The sequence below is a fragment of the Salvia splendens genome, chromosome 8, assembly GCF_004379255.2.
Source record: "Salvia splendens isolate huo1 chromosome 8, SspV2, whole genome shotgun sequence".
NCBI lineage: Eukaryota > Viridiplantae > Streptophyta > Magnoliopsida > Lamiales > Lamiaceae > Salvia > Salvia splendens.
This window is the reverse complement of record NC_056039.1, coordinates 6,868,393-6,884,975: the sequence shown is the minus strand read 5'-3', so window position 1 is coordinate 6,884,975 and position 16,583 is coordinate 6,868,393. Positions and strand designations below refer to the sequence as shown.

General features: G+C 32.2%; 1 protein-coding gene across 2 annotated transcripts; it reads right to left on the bottom strand.

Moving 5' to 3' along the window:
- Positions 1-1,144: 1,144 nt before the first annotated feature.
- LOC121744397 (serine/arginine-rich-splicing factor SR34-like) lies at positions 1,145-5,405 on the bottom strand. Of its 2 annotated transcripts, XR_006038593.1 has the most exons (15): positions 5,293-5,405; positions 4,960-5,048; positions 4,738-4,803; positions 4,596-4,670; positions 4,417-4,519; positions 4,282-4,328; positions 4,073-4,130; positions 3,848-3,897; positions 3,638-3,694; positions 3,411-3,538; positions 3,223-3,318; positions 2,357-2,445; positions 1,844-2,271; positions 1,591-1,685; positions 1,145-1,510 (listed from the first exon to the last, which is right to left on the bottom strand). XR_006038593.1 is itself a non-coding variant. In XM_042137917.1 (14 exons), exons 2-14 carry the CDS (start codon positions 5,041-5,043, stop codon positions 1,507-1,509), a joined length of 897 nt encoding a protein of 298 aa, XP_041993851.1. In that variant the 5' UTR covers positions 5,044-5,048; positions 5,293-5,405; the 3' UTR covers positions 1,145-1,506. The 2 variants fall into 2 exon arrangements, 1 of the variants encoding a protein (XP_041993851.1); XM_042137917.1 differs by lacking the exon at positions 2,357-2,445 and having other exon boundaries at positions 1,844-1,877.
- Positions 5,406-16,583: the final 11,178 nt, after the last annotated feature.

Below are 16,583 nucleotides of genomic sequence, written 5' to 3'. Positions count from 1 at the left end.
TCATGCACGTGTTGAAAAAGTTGTATATAATTGCGGCAATAGGGGGATAAATTATTGCAAAACGAAATGGACTTCATCAATTCCATAAATACTTATGTAAATATGTCATAGTATATTTAAATTAGAAATTAACTTTTTTTATTTTATGTAATATTAATAGAATTAATTTTAATACTGTTCTCCTTTATTCTAAAAAAATTTATTCTTTAATTATTTTAATATTGACGTTGTCACTATATCTCTAATTTTTATTACTATCCTCTAATCATCTCATTATTTATCTCTCGTGGTCATCTCAATCCATATAGTAGATGCTGAAATAACTCAACAAAATTTAATGCCCTCATAATTAGAGTTCGACAAAAGTTGAAAGGCCTTTTTCTCCCTCTCTTCATTACCGCGATACCGCCATCGGTTTTTCAAACGCGACTGCCACTTCCAATTCATCTCATGCTCAGAGCCTCCTCATCAATCATCTCCACGTGAGGTATACATTGCATCGAAATGAATAGTCCGTATTCCGTGTTTCTCGCGCATTTGCATTGTAGACTACATGTTTATCCATCCAACCGTCTTAAATCAGAGTTTTGGAGTCCCAAAATATCACGATTCCTCTATCCATCTTGTGGCCTTGTTTCCATACAAATCTTTCCTAAATCGATGAGAATATGAAGAAAACGCCACCCCACCCCTCACTCGAATCAAAATTATCCGCTATTTCCCTCAAAAAAAACACATGGAATTCTTTTTAGACCCTTAAATATAAGGCTCCAACATCCATCGCCATCCACACATGACCTTCATATCCCATGCGCAAACAAGATAAAAAACATTTTAAAGTTGTGGTAGTTGAGATAGGCCATCACCGCTCCAAATCGAATCTCACCACATGTAAGAAATATCATTTCATGCCATTCTCTTACACTCCAATACATCCCACAACATCTAAGAATACTCGAATTTCAAATATCAGAACCCAATTCTCTACCACATCTATCACCAGATACTCCGTCCAAATTAGGCCACAAAAGGCAACCCACACTCATCTTCATACTTGGCAGCACCTACAAGCTGTGACATAAAACTCATTTTCATATCAGATAGCATCGATCAAGGCAACCGGGATCAAGCACGGAGATCCAAATAAATTTAAAATGAAGCCAGCACTTATAAAACATTGATATGAGATCACAAAGTCCAGCAGAAGAGGTGTGTAAAACCATAAACTGCTAGCCATAAATGTGAGCACAAGTCCACAGAGATCCAAGGGCTGGTAAGTTATAGTCATCAACAATAGTACAGACGATATAGCTACAACTTGCAAAAAAAAATAACATTGGTTCATAGGTCTTGCAGAAACAGAAAATTTTCTTCAGACAACACGAGAAATTTAGAAATTTGACCATCAGTCATAACACATTGTAGTTTCTCTTGATTTACTGCAAATTCTAGTGCAGGATTAACTAGCCAAGCACTGCAGCATTAATTCCCCATCAAATTACTGATTCACCTGATTAAAGATAATAACAATAATTAACATCAAGTAGATCAATATTATGGTCACAACATACAAATCTGAAAGAAGTAAACCTGGAATGGCTCCTGCTTCGGCTCTGGCTTGGGCTCTTGCTACGGCTAAGGCTTCTGCTTAAACCACGTTTTTTTGGACTCGCACTCGTATGTTTCTGGGTGTTATAATTTTTGGAACGAAGATATAAAAAGCATAATGTTGGCCAATATTACATAAAATGACCAAATTTAGATTGAACATAATATCATATTATATGTATCCAGAAGGGTGAAAAATAAGACCAACGATTTACTGAAGTAGGACAAAACTTACAGCTGGTTTCGGGGATCTGGATCTTGAAGGAGATCTGCAAAAGGTCCAGAAACAACCCAATTTAATATCCACTAGTCCCTCTTTAAAACTTTGATCCAAGAGCCTTGTTGCCACTTCCACATCATAGTGACCGTGACCATATTGGGCAAGAGGAAACTCACAAACATTTAGGATACACATGAGAAGAAAAACAAAAATGAAAATATTAATTTCACACAAGCAAGTAACCTATCAAAGAAGAAACGGCCTTGGCACTGGAACATGTGATTAGCAAAGATACCAAAAGAATCAATATACATTCGGATAGAATGAGTTGATAGCTTAGCACCAGACAGTTTAAACGTTTCCACTGCAAAAAGGTGTTCTCTTATTCAATTAGTCCAATATCCAGCTTCACCATAGTAATCCATGATCTTCATGTTCCCAATCTAGCACCCATTGGACATTTGCGATGCTCATTAGAACAGAGACATCGAGAAGGATTCCAAAGTTACCATCTAGAAAGCATCATACCTCCAACCCCAAAAGAGTTGTAGCCAACTGAACCAATTTACCCAACAAGATCCTAATATGCAATCCCCAGATCGAGCATATATCCATATCTAGGAACAAGAAAGAAAGTAATTCCAAGTTTGCAAAGGATAAAGAAAAGTGATCCTTTGACAGCTGAAATAATTTTTCACAACCATATACATGATGCAAAAGTGGGAGGGCAAGGAAGAAAAGGGAAGAGGCAAGAAAAGCAGACTCCTTCAATGGCGAAAACAGAATATGTCATGTTTTGTTTATTCAAATAGTTCAAACAAATATTTTACTGGCATCAACTGCTGGCTCTAGTAACGAAATACAGTTTGGGGTGCTTGGGACTATCAACTGTTATAATTAATGATAGGGGTTCTATTGCGGAACAAAACAAAACACAAAAAATAAGAGAAATACATATGCATTAATCGTACTTGCACTTGTTACTAGGGAAAATATCAGGATAGATATTTTATAATCAACATAAAAAAGTTAGCAGAAGTTTAAAAATTTATTTTTTTGTGCTTTGTCTACAAAAATTTACTGTCCATATCCCAAATTTAAATTTGTTTTGGGTTTGTTAGTTAAAGGATCAGCACATGTTTAGCCAATATTTGTATTGTAATGATAATTTAAGTTTTAATTTTTTGGACTCATTTTCAGTAAAACAACAAGAATATGTAAAGAGTATTGCGGGAGAAGAAATGTAGTAATATTATATGTGGTCATCATCTACAATATATTAAAATGTTTTAAAATGGAACTGCATCCATTAAAAATTGCAACGTTTGCCAACCAACAGAGCCGAAGTAAAAGCACACTCTTCAGTAAAAAAAATCCAGACAAGTATACTATACCTTGACAAAGAGTGCGCTTTTGATCCAGAACGAGAGCGAGATACAGATCTTGACCGAGACCTTGAGCGGCGTGATGATTTCCCTTTAGGCGACTTGCTGCAAGTAGATTTATCAAAGAAATTAATCCCATCAACAGATGTTTACAAGCCTATAAAAAGAACATGAATTGCCTCTAAACAGCATTGAACCTTCTGCTCCTGCTTCGGCTAACACTTGGACTTTTGCTCTTGCTTCGACCATTGCTCCTGCCTTTTGAGTAAGGCGGGCTGCGACTACGACTGCGACTGCGGCTGCGGCTGGAATCATATTCCTTGACCTAATAAAAAAGAAAGATGTTATGAGATACTACTATATGAAATTGCAATCTGGTATCCAAAAAAAGAAAACCATGCAGAAGCTAGAACATTAGTCATACATGTACTCTAGCCCGTGAGAAGGCATTCCGAAACTCAGAACCATCGAGCTTCTTGATCTGCATTGGACTAGAAAAATCAATACTGAATTTGGCAGGTACAAAAGTATGGCCAGAATTGCTCAAGTAAGGAAACAAACAGAGAAAGTAGTCATTTAAATGCATATTAGTTTCATAAGGAATAAGAAATGGAAGAGAAGCAATATGACTCACAGCATATTTCATGTCATCAGAATTTGTGTAGTCTACTATCCCCGTCTTTCCTGAGGGAAGAGAAGTTGCATTTTCACATTACGAAAAATAAGCCACAAATAGAAATGCCAAAATAATATCCCGGAGAACACATGGCACCAGAATATAATATTATAAGCTAGCAATATGTATTAGTTAATCTGTCTAAAGACTCAAAAGAAGTACCCATATTGATATAAAACTTACCACTACCCTCGTGGAAAACTTGTGAGAAGCAGACATCTCCAGCTCGACGCATATGATCCTGGATGATAATAATAATAATAATAATAATAATAATAATAATAATAATAATAATAATAACAATAACAACAACAATAGGACATAAGACCAATGACTAGCTAAATGGTGTGTATGACCATTCACCATAGACTGTTGACTAAATGCACTCTTACCTTAAGATCTTGCCATGAAGCAGAATGAGGCAAGCTGGTGACTAAAACTGGCATATTAAGTCCACATGAGAAAATTGCAGTAATGTCAAAATCTTCAACATTGGATGACATTTACATATGAATTCATATACCCACCTCTGTAGTCTGAGCGCCGAGAAACTCCTCCACGGGGACCACGACTTTCAGTACGACGATCAGTCGATGATGAGTTTCCGCGCCCGCCATGTGCTAGCTCAACCTGTAACCAAATATCATAAATATTAGCATAGCCAAACAGAGGTGAGCAAAAGGTGACAACCACAAACAATGCCCACCCTTAAGCGATGCCCATCGAAATCATAGCCATCACGCCCTCGTATGGCATCTTCAGCATCCCGAGACTCTTCAAACTGTCATGAAATGGCAGAGATTAGAAGCTCCAAGGCATTTAAAACTCAGAAGTAAATCAAACCTTACCTCAACAAAAGCATAGCCGGGAGGCCTTGGGGGGATTTTAAGATCAATATGCACAATTGGTCCATACTGCCAGTAAATGAAATTGAACAATATCAAAATTGATATTCCACTCTAAAATCTATCTAATAGAGCATATAGAAATCAATTATCCAGGTATTAAAACTCAATTCGCACAGCTGCTTAAGTCGGATAAAATGAACACTTGCATTAACATATAAATACCTTGTAAAAAATATCCTCCACTTCACGCTCACGAACGTCCCCGGGGAGATTGCCAACATAGAGAGTTCTGCTAGATCGACTCATTCTTGCTAAAGAGGATCATAAAAACGCCAAAATGTTACAACAATTTTAATCCGGAATGAATTATAAACATAAACTACGCAAATTCCTTAAATAATACGGTGAACGTAATTTTACCAAAATCAATTTTGGTCAAAACAATTATGAATTCGAACAAAGACCAATTTATGCATCACAAAATCCTAGCAAACTCAATAAATTAAACATCAAAAGAAAGGACAGTCAGTAGGGAGGCTCAAAAATGGGGTTTACCGATGGATGAGAGAGCGGAGCGCAGCGAGGTCCAGATAGAGAAGAGTAGGATATGAAATTAGGGTTTTAAACGCGGCTGAATGAAACAGAAGGGCAATTTTGGAAAGTAAAATAAAAGGGGGTAAAGTTAGATACTCCAATTGGCCAAAAACTCTGATATGACAGTACAATTTTTTTTTCTTTTTTTATCCGTCTCACAATTCTGTACTTTTTTTTAATTTTGAAAAGTTTTCTCTCCACTAAAAATCCTTTAATTGTTTTTTTCTCCACCTCTCTCTTATTTTATCAATTTTTACATTAAAATTCGTATCGAATCCAAAGTGTATATTCTTTAAATACGGAGTAATTTTTACTAATTGTTTATAAGTATTTTTTTTGAATTAGAAATATTAATTTAGTGGTGCATTGTCGACATATATATCCCACATATAATATGTCATCAAATGATGTGTTAATCAATTGAGTGATCATCATTCTTTACCTAACTACAAAAATGGTCTCTGGACTATGAATTTATTTCGCTCATAGTCCATGGACTTTAAAAATATTGTCAGACATCCATGGACTAAGGGTTTATCTCGAAATTAGTTCTTTTGCCATTTTTTGATACGAAAATACCCTTTTAAGGGTTTGGACAATTTCGTCTTTTTACACTTTTAACATTTTAAATCTGATATTATTTCAAAATTGTCATTCTTCTTCCCTTTTGTCATCCTTCATTTTGTTTCTTTATTTCAATATTAGATTTAATTTTATAAAATTAAATTTTAAATTTAGATTTTTAAATATCAATAAATTTTTATTAATTAAAATTATTAATTCATGGACACTATAAATATTGATTAAAACTATTATTTTTTTATTTAATATAATATTCAGTTGAATTGAAGAAGTACAGAAAAATAATATTAATCATGATTGAAAAATAAGAATTTTTCTACTTAGCTTCGGCTTGTGATTATATATTATGAAGTTGACTAAAATTTTGATACTAGTAAAATTTTTATATAGGAGTATTTTGTTTAAATTTTCTAGTTAATTTTAATTATTTTTAAATAAATAAACAAAAATTATATTAATCTTACATTAGATGTATATTTATTTCACATATGATCTATTTATGATTAAAACTATTAAATAATAATTAAAACTAAGTTTGCGTCGGCATACCTTATTGATTAAATATTAGACACTATCAAATATTGATTAAAACTAATATTTTTTGTTATTTAATAATTTTAATAATAATAAAAATTTATTGATATTTAAAATATAAATTTAAAATTTAATTTTATAAAATTAAATCTAATATTGAAATAAAGAAACAAAATGAAGGATGACAAAAGGGAAGAAGAATGATAATTTTAAAATAATATCAGATTTAATACATTACTGAAATAATATTATATTTAAAATGTTAAAAGTGTAAAAAGATTAAATTGCCTAAATCCTTAAAAAGATATTTTCGTATCAAAAAATGGCAAAAGGACCAATTTCGAGATAAACTCTTAGTCCAGGGATGTCTAGCGATATTTTTAAAGTCCAGGGACTATGAGCGAGATAAACCCATAGTCCAGGGACCATTTTTGCAGTTCACTCTTCTTTATATTTGTTGGAGTAAGATTGAGGGTGAGGCCGGAATGAATCCCTTGCGATGGAGGGATGCACGGCAGGGATGTTGCCCCTCACCCGTGAGCAGGGGATCCCAGCCCGAGTGAGGCCTTAATCCTAGGTGTAAATTGTCTTAAGGTTACTAACTAAAATTTGCAGACTTAGATTATTCCTTGGAGTTTGGAGACCTCAATTAAGTAATCATAAATATGATTTAGTACTAATTACTATTAGGAGTACAAAACACGATTGTTATTTGTTATGTAGGAGTATTTTGCAATTACAATGCAACTCAAAACAAAAAAATAAAATATCTAAAGTGAATTTACTAGAATCATAAATTTATCATGACCGATATTTAGTCATTAGAGCATGACTTTATCTCCTAGTATCTTAATGTGACATCTTAAAACAAGTTGGAGAGTGGAGACAAATCCACTCACTTCTAAAGGCAATATAGTTTAAAATTCTGGAATTTTAGGATAATTTGAAGCTATGCTACAAACATCATTCCTGCTTAAGTGAGACCAAAAATTGAAAATCTGCTACATGAATATCTCCAAAACACACTCAGCCACTAGCCCACCCATGTCAGCAAGCAAGCATGAACACTCATATAAATCTACCAAACTATGTGAAAGCAAGTCAATCAGCTTGACAAAGTGAACATAACAAATACGTATAACCCCACAGCAGAGTAAATGGCAAGAAATACAGACGGGATAAAAGCACAAAGCAACATTTCCTGCACCAAGAGTCCGAGACTCCCATTTTAAAGATGTAGGTCGTTTCATTTGTATTTAACATCTGATAACACATAAATACAACTCGTTTATGTTTTATTTCCAACAAATTTTTTTGAAGAAAATCAATTAGCTCACATTCCTCCTTTGTCACCATTAGCAATTATCAGTGATGGCCACCATCACCACCTTTGCCTTCTCCCTTGGCATTATCTACAGCAGCTCTCAGCTGACGTTGTTCCTCCTTGTAAACTCGGTTCCTCCGTTGGAACTGCAAAAAATGTAATACTATCAAAAAGAAGCTTGGTCACTACAAAGTTTAAAAGGGAGAATACTGAGTTCGGAATTCAGAGTCACAAACATCAACTCGCAAGGAAATACTCCCTCCGTTCCACAAAAGAGTCACATTTCACTTTTACCTAAATAGGTCCCACATTCCACTAACACACTAATTTTGGTGGGAAACTGACATTCATTTTCTTTTCTTTTTTTAATACTTTTTGCAGGCTTTATAGTAGAATCTTTTTAGTTAATTTTTTTAAGCTTATGTTTTAGACAAGTTGTTGCAGATTTTGTAGTTACACTTTTGGTAGGGGGCGTGTGAACATGTGGGGCCAGTTGGAAAGTAAAAAAAAAAATCATATTTTGTGTTGCATACCTATTTCACTTTCTTGGCCTATTTTTTTTACCTATTTTCTAAACTATGGCACATTATACATCACAATTACACTAATAATATAATATTTATATGAACCAACAATTACAAATCGAGATTTGTGCTTTTTTCTCCTCTTGTCTTTTTCTCTTCCAAACAACCCAACCTGAAATAAAAATTCATTTAGTCTTTGCACAACTTATATTAAATTCAGAATTTGCTCACAACTTTTATTTAACTAGATAGTGCATGTAAACTTTGATTATCCTATGTGGCAGAGCTCATTTGTTGTATGATATTTATTTTGTCTGCGTACCTACTTCGAAAATTGTTCTGCAATAAATGGTTTCTCTTAAAATTGGTGCTTAATCTTCCCTTTCCTATGCAACCTGATACATACATGGAAAAATATATTTAAACATGTTAGCAATATAATTAGTGAACTATTTTTATATAAATCGGTATTAAAATATGCTTAAACTATTCTGTAAATTAAAAGCAGAACAAACAATAGGCATGAGTTTACTTTCTTTAATATTTTTTAAAACTTCTAATTGATTTCTAAAAATTCCAATTATTTGATACAATATGAATGATTAAAATCACAAGTTCATTTTTGTTTTTGGAAACCAAATACTAATGTTTTGATGCATCTAAATATTGGACTTTATAATCTATTTTTTAACATAGTGAAATGAAAGACTAATAATGCATCTAAGTCTTATGTTTATTGCTTAATAACCCTAAACCCTAATCAATTGAAAGGCCATGAAATCTATTTTAAATCTACCTCTAAGACTACTACTGAAGTATGATTAATTATAAGAACTTTAAGTTTTAAACCTCGAATGCAGGCATGGATGATAGAATCAGAAGTTATTTGGTTTGTAATATTAATGAAAGAATATAATACCTTTTGTATCTTCTTATTATTAGTTCTTGTTGTTTGCTGATCATGAAATATAGTTGCTTCAGCTTCCACGCATGTCATGTCACCTGTGGAAGATTGTAATAATTGTGTATCTTGGCTTTTTTATCTGACTGCTTTCTCTCTCCTTTTTGCTGTAGAGAGTGGCGGCTGTTGTGTTCTAATAGGGTTTTAGGCTGGCTTTTATTTCACTGACATGACACATGTATATATATTAGAAGAATATGTTAGAAATACAAATAATAAAATTGTCCTGAGTTGTATGTTTATAACCTTATGAAATTAAATGAGTCTAACCTTACTAAAGTCATATTCTAATTTCGATCATGTACATATATTATGCATAAAATGAGTGAGAAATATTTTAAAAACATTTTTTAAAAGCATGCAGTCCAATATTATTAATTACAGGAAAATAATATTTAAGATTTTTTTTTGTTTTGATATGTGGAAATACTCACTCATCATTGTGTCTTATTGGGAAACTGCATTGGTTTATTAAACAACATGCTTAGTATATTTTTCCTATAAATACCTTAGCAACTCCACAAATCTCACTCAACACTCATTCGTATTCCACAAATCAGCAATATCAACAAGTGAAAATTCAGTTAACAGTTTCTCTTACAAAATCACCTCTTTTTAGTTCTTTGTTTCTATTCTTGGCTATGTTCAAGTTATTTTTACATTTTTGTTGCTGTGAATAGTCGTTTATTATGCAAGCACTTCTTAGCTGACTAAAGAACAATTATTTTTACCTCATCTAACATTTTGTTTGCATTCTTTTATTCCTTAATCGTGCTGCCAGTTGTTGTGCCTCCATTCTTGATCTACATTTTCTTAAATTGAAGTTATTTTAGTAGTTTGTCAGCTCTTTTCATGAGTTACTGATCCTCCTATAGTAAATCAAGAATGACACATTTCATAACCTTCCTCGACAATCTTCATCCCAGTTTCTCCAACTCTATCACCAAGGTCAGATGTGCCCGGATTTTTGATGGATATTCTGGTGACAAGAATGATTACAGTTTAGAAGTTGTATTTCATGATAGTAAGGTATGTTTAGTTTGAGAAAGCAAAATATGTTGTCAAAATTGTAAGGAGACAATAGTATGTTTCAAACATAGGAATATCTTTTCTTTTTTTATGTATAGGGCAGCAGAATACTCTTTTACCTACTAAACATACTCTTTTAATTAATACATACACATGTTCTAACCTTCTCAATGTCATTGCTGCAAATGAGATCTGGTCATGCTTATCAAGATCAGTCTACCCTTCCTGCGCTCTCATCTTTCTTCCTGTTTTGAAAGGTTATGACTCTGCAGAATATGACATAATCATTTGCTTATATAAGGTCAAAGGATACTCTCATAGATTTATGTAATGATATAAAGCATTAAAAAAATAATATTACAGGTTAATACTTTAGAGACTATTAATCAGTTTTAGACCAGCACTGTGTGGAGTTTTATTAAAATGCAAATCTTTTTACCATTTTCAGATATTACTTGAGGTATACCTCAAGGCTTATGTTATGAATACCAATTTCCTCACATGTTCTAAGTCATCTTTACAATACAAGTTCTAGACTAAGTAATTGCACCTTCAATACTATATCTCCCATAATGTTCTAACTGATTTTATCTAAGTTTAATTTCTTTAGCAAATGTAAGACCTATGTGAAGAGCAAGTATAAGTATGAATTTAAGCACAGCAATCACACGAAAGATGAGCATAAGCTCATTGCTAAATCATGTATTAAATCTTTAAATAATCTGAAAGTGTGAATAATCTGTGGTTCATTCTGCTTCAACACTGAATGCCACTGCCACTTTTTTTATGTCAGTTCGTAGTTATGTTATACTACTAACTAATATAGGAATATATACAATACTAAATGGTTTTTACAGATTTTACTCTCTACCTATTTCACTTATCCATTATATCCTAATATTTTTGATTTGGTCCTCCTCCCAGCAATTTATAAAGCACTAAGATTTTGAAGAGGTGGTTAAAGAGATGAATAAAGAATAAAAAAAAATTAAGAAAAAGAAGAAAAATTTAATCTTGAGATAAGTGCAGTATATTATTGAATCTTGGTAAGACTGAGATTGAAATATTTCTAAAAAATGTATATTTTCTTCTGCAGTGCGTGCAAACATGAAATATTTTAAAATTTTAAAATATTGTCATATCAAAAAAGAGATGGTATACATGACATTGTATTTAAGAAAATTCTATAAATCTACAAAGTGAATAAAGAATTGGAGATGGATAAAGAATAAAAAAATAATAAGAAAAAGAAGGATAATGAATAAAGAATAAAAAGTGCAACAAAACCAATGTTTTAAAAACCGGACCGGACCGGCCGGTCGGACCGGTCGGACCGCGAACCGGTAGGCATTCCGGTCCGGTTTGCCTCTAAAAACCGCCTGTTAGTTGACCCGCCTCGAACCGGTAAAACCGGCCGGTCGAACCGGTTGGACCGGGAACCGGGAACCGGTTCAACTATATTTAAATATTTTTTTAATGCTTTTCAAAATTTTATTCTAAAATTTTGGCTTTGATAGGGGTCGAACTCAAGACCTCTCGGTGAACTTACCAACAATTCTACCACTACACCACAAAGACTTCTTGGTAGTAATATGAACATAAGTTATTTTCATATGTTAAACACGAAATATTTTATCTATATAAACTAATAATTCGCGTTTAATACGTATATATGTATATTAAGAATATGTGATTAATTATATTAAAAGTTTACTACTATTTGATTATATACTAGGAGTATTTACTAAATATATGTTTTTAATTTATGTTTATTCATATATCTTTGTGTATAACATTATTTTGCCGCATTACTTTTTGAAAATAATACTATGAACTTATTTATTTTTATACATAAATATTAGTAAATTTTTTATTTACAATAACTTACTACTAGTATAATTTATATATTTAATTATATTTGTTGATAAAAAATTAATAAATTTCTATCATTAACTAAAAATATATTCTTTTTAATTTTATATTCTTTTAAGATAATTCCTTTTAATTTTATATATTCTTTTAAGAAATTGTTAATTATAATATATTTTTTATATTTTAATTATACCTTTACAATCACTAATGTTTTATAATATATGAGTTTATAATTATACATAGAGTTTAATACTAGTTTTTAATATTGTGTATTATAATTTATTATTGTATTTAAACTTAACGTCATTAAATATTCTAATATAATAGTACAAGACTTGTTTTCTAAAATAATACTATTAAATATATAATACTATAATATTTATTGACAAAACATTTAATTAAATTTTATTATTTACTACTAAATAAATATATATATATATATATATATATATATAAAAACAGTATTCCGGTTCAACCAATGGTTCGACCAGTGAACCGGTTGAACCAGTGAACCAGTAATGACGCCGGTTCGCTGGCCGATCCGGTTTTTAAAACATTGAACAAAACAGAATCATGATAAAAAACAAAGACCACTTACTAGACGTACATGCCAATATCTGAAATGGTTCAGATTTATTTTAAAATTTTAGGAAACCAATATCCAAATTGACTTACCAAGGAAGTTTCAGTTCTTTATAAATACCACTTCCAAATAGACACTATTTGCACACTAACTGCTCAAATGAAAACAAATAACACCATATTAGAGGTATTTAATCTGCATTCCATCAGGAAATATTAAAAGCCATCACTGCAAAAACTCTGGCCAAGATTGTTAGGGAAACAGGGAAGGAACAACCATTACCTTATGCTGGCCAGTGGCAGAAACATGTAGTTTTTTACTGTATCAACTTGCTTCTACATATTCTTTGCATTCTCATTCTTCTTATTTCTTCTTCTTTTTCAATTAGAGGTGCTTGCCTATTTCTATAATAAAGAGAATCAAGTGGTTGAAGTAGTTAGTTTTACACAAAGAAGAACATCTATAGGTAGCTTTATCATTTTCTTAATCATTACCAACTACTAATATCTTAATTGAAGATCAATTCCAGAAATTGTTGTGAGCACAAGAAATCATTATGCAAGGTTTAACATTGGAAATGGAACGATCAAGAGATCATGTTTCCAACTATAAGAAGACGAACAAATGGACTATGAAAAATATCATCACTGCAAAAGTACCTTTCACAACCAGTAAGCCTTGATCAAATGCATCATGCCTTCCACTTTTTTTCCTGCCATCCACAAAAACACTGTTATAATTTATATAATTATATATACAAATTACTATATGAATTTTATTCACTCTCTATTTCGCTTATCTCATTATTTCTTGAAGTTTTTGGTTTATACCTTTAGCGAGTTTTTGGTTTATATCTCTAGCGAGCTATCTGCAAAGTATCTAATACTATACTATTAGTAGTATTTTTCACATATATGATTTGTATGTTTACAGAGAATAGATGACTAGCCTATAAATTGTGTTTGAAATCCTACAGTTTTCGAATTTATAGCCACAAGTCGCAGTTACTTCTTTTTTTGCATACTTTTTTTAAGAGTAGAGTGTCAGAAACCCTATATTTTTTTTAAATGATCCTAAATGGGTCAGCCCGAATCCGTTTTCTTTTTTTTTTTACATTTTTGTTATGGTTTCGAACTAGGGTTTTTGCCCTTCTCTACTTAGAGACTCTATATTGCTTCTGAAATTAGGGGGAAATCATTGTCAATATGAGTATAAAAAACTTCTTGAATAATTTTTTTTTAAATCGATCCAGAATTAGGCTATTTATGCAGATTAAGGAATGGAAGGTCAAGAAGTCGTTACCTTTTTCGACTGATTGTGGTGAGGGAGGTAATTTCCTCTAATTTTATCCAGGTCTTGGAAGAAATCCAAACGGTGCCTCTGTTGTAGTCGTGTACGGGATGGATTTGGTCGATCTATGAGAGTGCACGGTTTCGAACAGAGCTTGAATCTTTTCGTTGATCACGCCGTCGCCGAAAAAGGAAAAAAATAAGAACTTCTTGGTTGAGTAGCTGGAGTGGTACATGCCGCCGCCGATTGAGGCTGCGTTTGAGACGTCACCGGCTGAGAGTGCGATGTAGCCATAGCCGTAGCCGTCGCCGTCGCCATTTCTCTCGGTTCTTTAAAGCGGAATAGGTAGGGTTTCGTCGATGGAGACGACGCTTGAAATGGAGAGGAAAATGTATTTATATGGTGTGTATTATATGTTAATAAATCCTAATGTATTTTAATTAGCCGATTTAGTTGTATTAGTGTAATCTTAAGTTGATCAAATTTGGAGAATATTGTGTTGGGTCAATTTCAATTTTATTAGTTATTGGGCTTATCATTTATTTTGCCCTATGATTCTTAATAATAGTATCATTCTTTATTTAAATTTTGTAAGCTGATCTATGTAAAATGTGTGTACTCATTTGTGAGAAATAAGGATTAGTAATTTACGTTTTCATAATATAGACTTTTTTTTAATGGTCCATTGTAAAATTGTTCCATAATTTTTCTGTTATTTACTTTGGCTGCTAACCTTTTATTTGGTCCATATATTTGGAGCTTTTATATATTCTAATTCCAACAACTTTGTAATATTATTCAAGTTAATAATTATGTTAATAGTTATTAAATTATTATTAATTGTTTTATTTGGTATGAAATTTTTTATTTGACAAATTTAATTTTCGTATTTTATATATTGACATATATTTGTTTAATTGAATGAAATCATGAACTATTTTACGTTCATATAATTTTCTTTTTTTCTTCTTCTGTGATTAGGAATACATTTTCCTTTATTTGTATATCTTATTCTATTTAATTCGTGTATGTCCTTATTTGTTATTTTTTATGGTGCTACCTGGTCGCAGCGTTTTCGTGTTCGAGTGGATCAAGTTATATGGAAGATAACTGAACCGGATGGATCAGTTAGCAAATGTCGTTGCCACTTGATCAAGACGTGCACGCTCTCGCTAGCCACCAATGTAATTTATAACTCCCAATTTTGCACTACTTTAACAGTAAAGCGGCAAGTTCGGGCACTACTAGAAAAATAGGCTATCCTTACATTTATCTTATCACACTTTGTAAAAGATGACATCACATATACCTTATCACTACACCATCCTTTGGCCACATTTATATTCAATACTAATATTACATAACTAAATAAATGTGAGAATAAGACTTCTTTACTTACACTGTCAACTTTCTTACAATTATATTATTAAAAAAAATTTCATGCGTAATTCTTAAAACTAATCTAATTAAAAAATTATGTGAGTAAAATAAATTTGGTATTTGAACATAAAATATAATTAACTTCAAAAATAATATTTAAGGAAACGGCATTGGACATTGGTACCTTTTATTTATAACTTTATTTAAAACAAATGATAATTCTCATTTAATTATACAACAAGAGAATTTATTTATATATCATAGAAATAACTCAGTAATGATATAATATATTTTTAGAAAAATTTGAATAATTTAAGAAAATCATCAGATATTATTTTAAAAAATTAATAATCATTAATTTTTATAAAATATATATGTATGATTAATAAACTAGTGATATCTTTACAATTAAGTTAAATTTTAATAACTCTTGTTTTAGAAATTGAGAAATAAGCGGCAAATGAATAAAGAAACTAGCTCCAAACCTAATTGAAATAAAACTGCCGCCCACTCCTCTACGGCTATCGGCAAATTCAATTCTAATTCCCTCACCCTAGAAACCTCCGTTCAATCCATTTAATTCTAATTCCTTCACTGCAATCGCGTTAGATAACCTTCTCGAGCCTAGGGTTGCTGAATCCCTAAAAAAGCCCGACGTCGATGGCCGTTCCAGGCACCTCTACATATTCCCGGCTCTCAATACCACGCCGGAGCAGTCGCCCATACCCGACTACTCCTTCCGCGACCCGCCATCCCCTTCTCCCTGCGTCGCTAATCACAAGCGTCGCGGCGGAGGCAACGTAAGGGTTCCGGAAACTGAGAGTTTTAATCTGGATGAGGAGGAGGATAAATGTTTGATTGAGTGCGTAGACAGTGTTTCTGAGGTGGATGAAGGGTGTTTCGATCCCAGGATTCAGGTTGATTCATCCGATTTCAGCCAGATTCAAATGGAGAGCCGCAGCTTCGTCTCAGCGCAAGGGGAATTTTTCGACGCAATTGATGGTATAATTCAATTATCTTTTTAGATCCCTGATTTTGCGACGGTTTTCAATGTCAATTGTTTTATTTTGATATCCGAGTAGAAATAATTACTGCAGCATATGTTTTGAGAATTGTTAGCACGCTTGGGATGCTGCAAACCGATTCCTCTCATTTGTTGTTTTAGAATTCTTA

Excerpts from the sequence above, each read along its gene's own strand:
- LOC121744397 (XM_042137917.1), bottom strand. The coding sequence starts at position 5,043 with ATGAGTCGATCTAGCAGAACTCTCTATGTTGGCAATCTCCCCGGGGAC. Across the intron at positions 3,695-3,847 it reads CTGATGACATGAAATATGCT|ATCAAGAAGCTCGATGGTTC; the intron begins GTGAGTCATATT and ends AGTCCAATGCAG. Across the intron at positions 3,539-3,637 it reads TCTCACGGGCTAGAGTACAT|GTCAAGGAATATGATTCCAG; the intron begins GTATGACTAATG and ends CTTTTTTATTAG.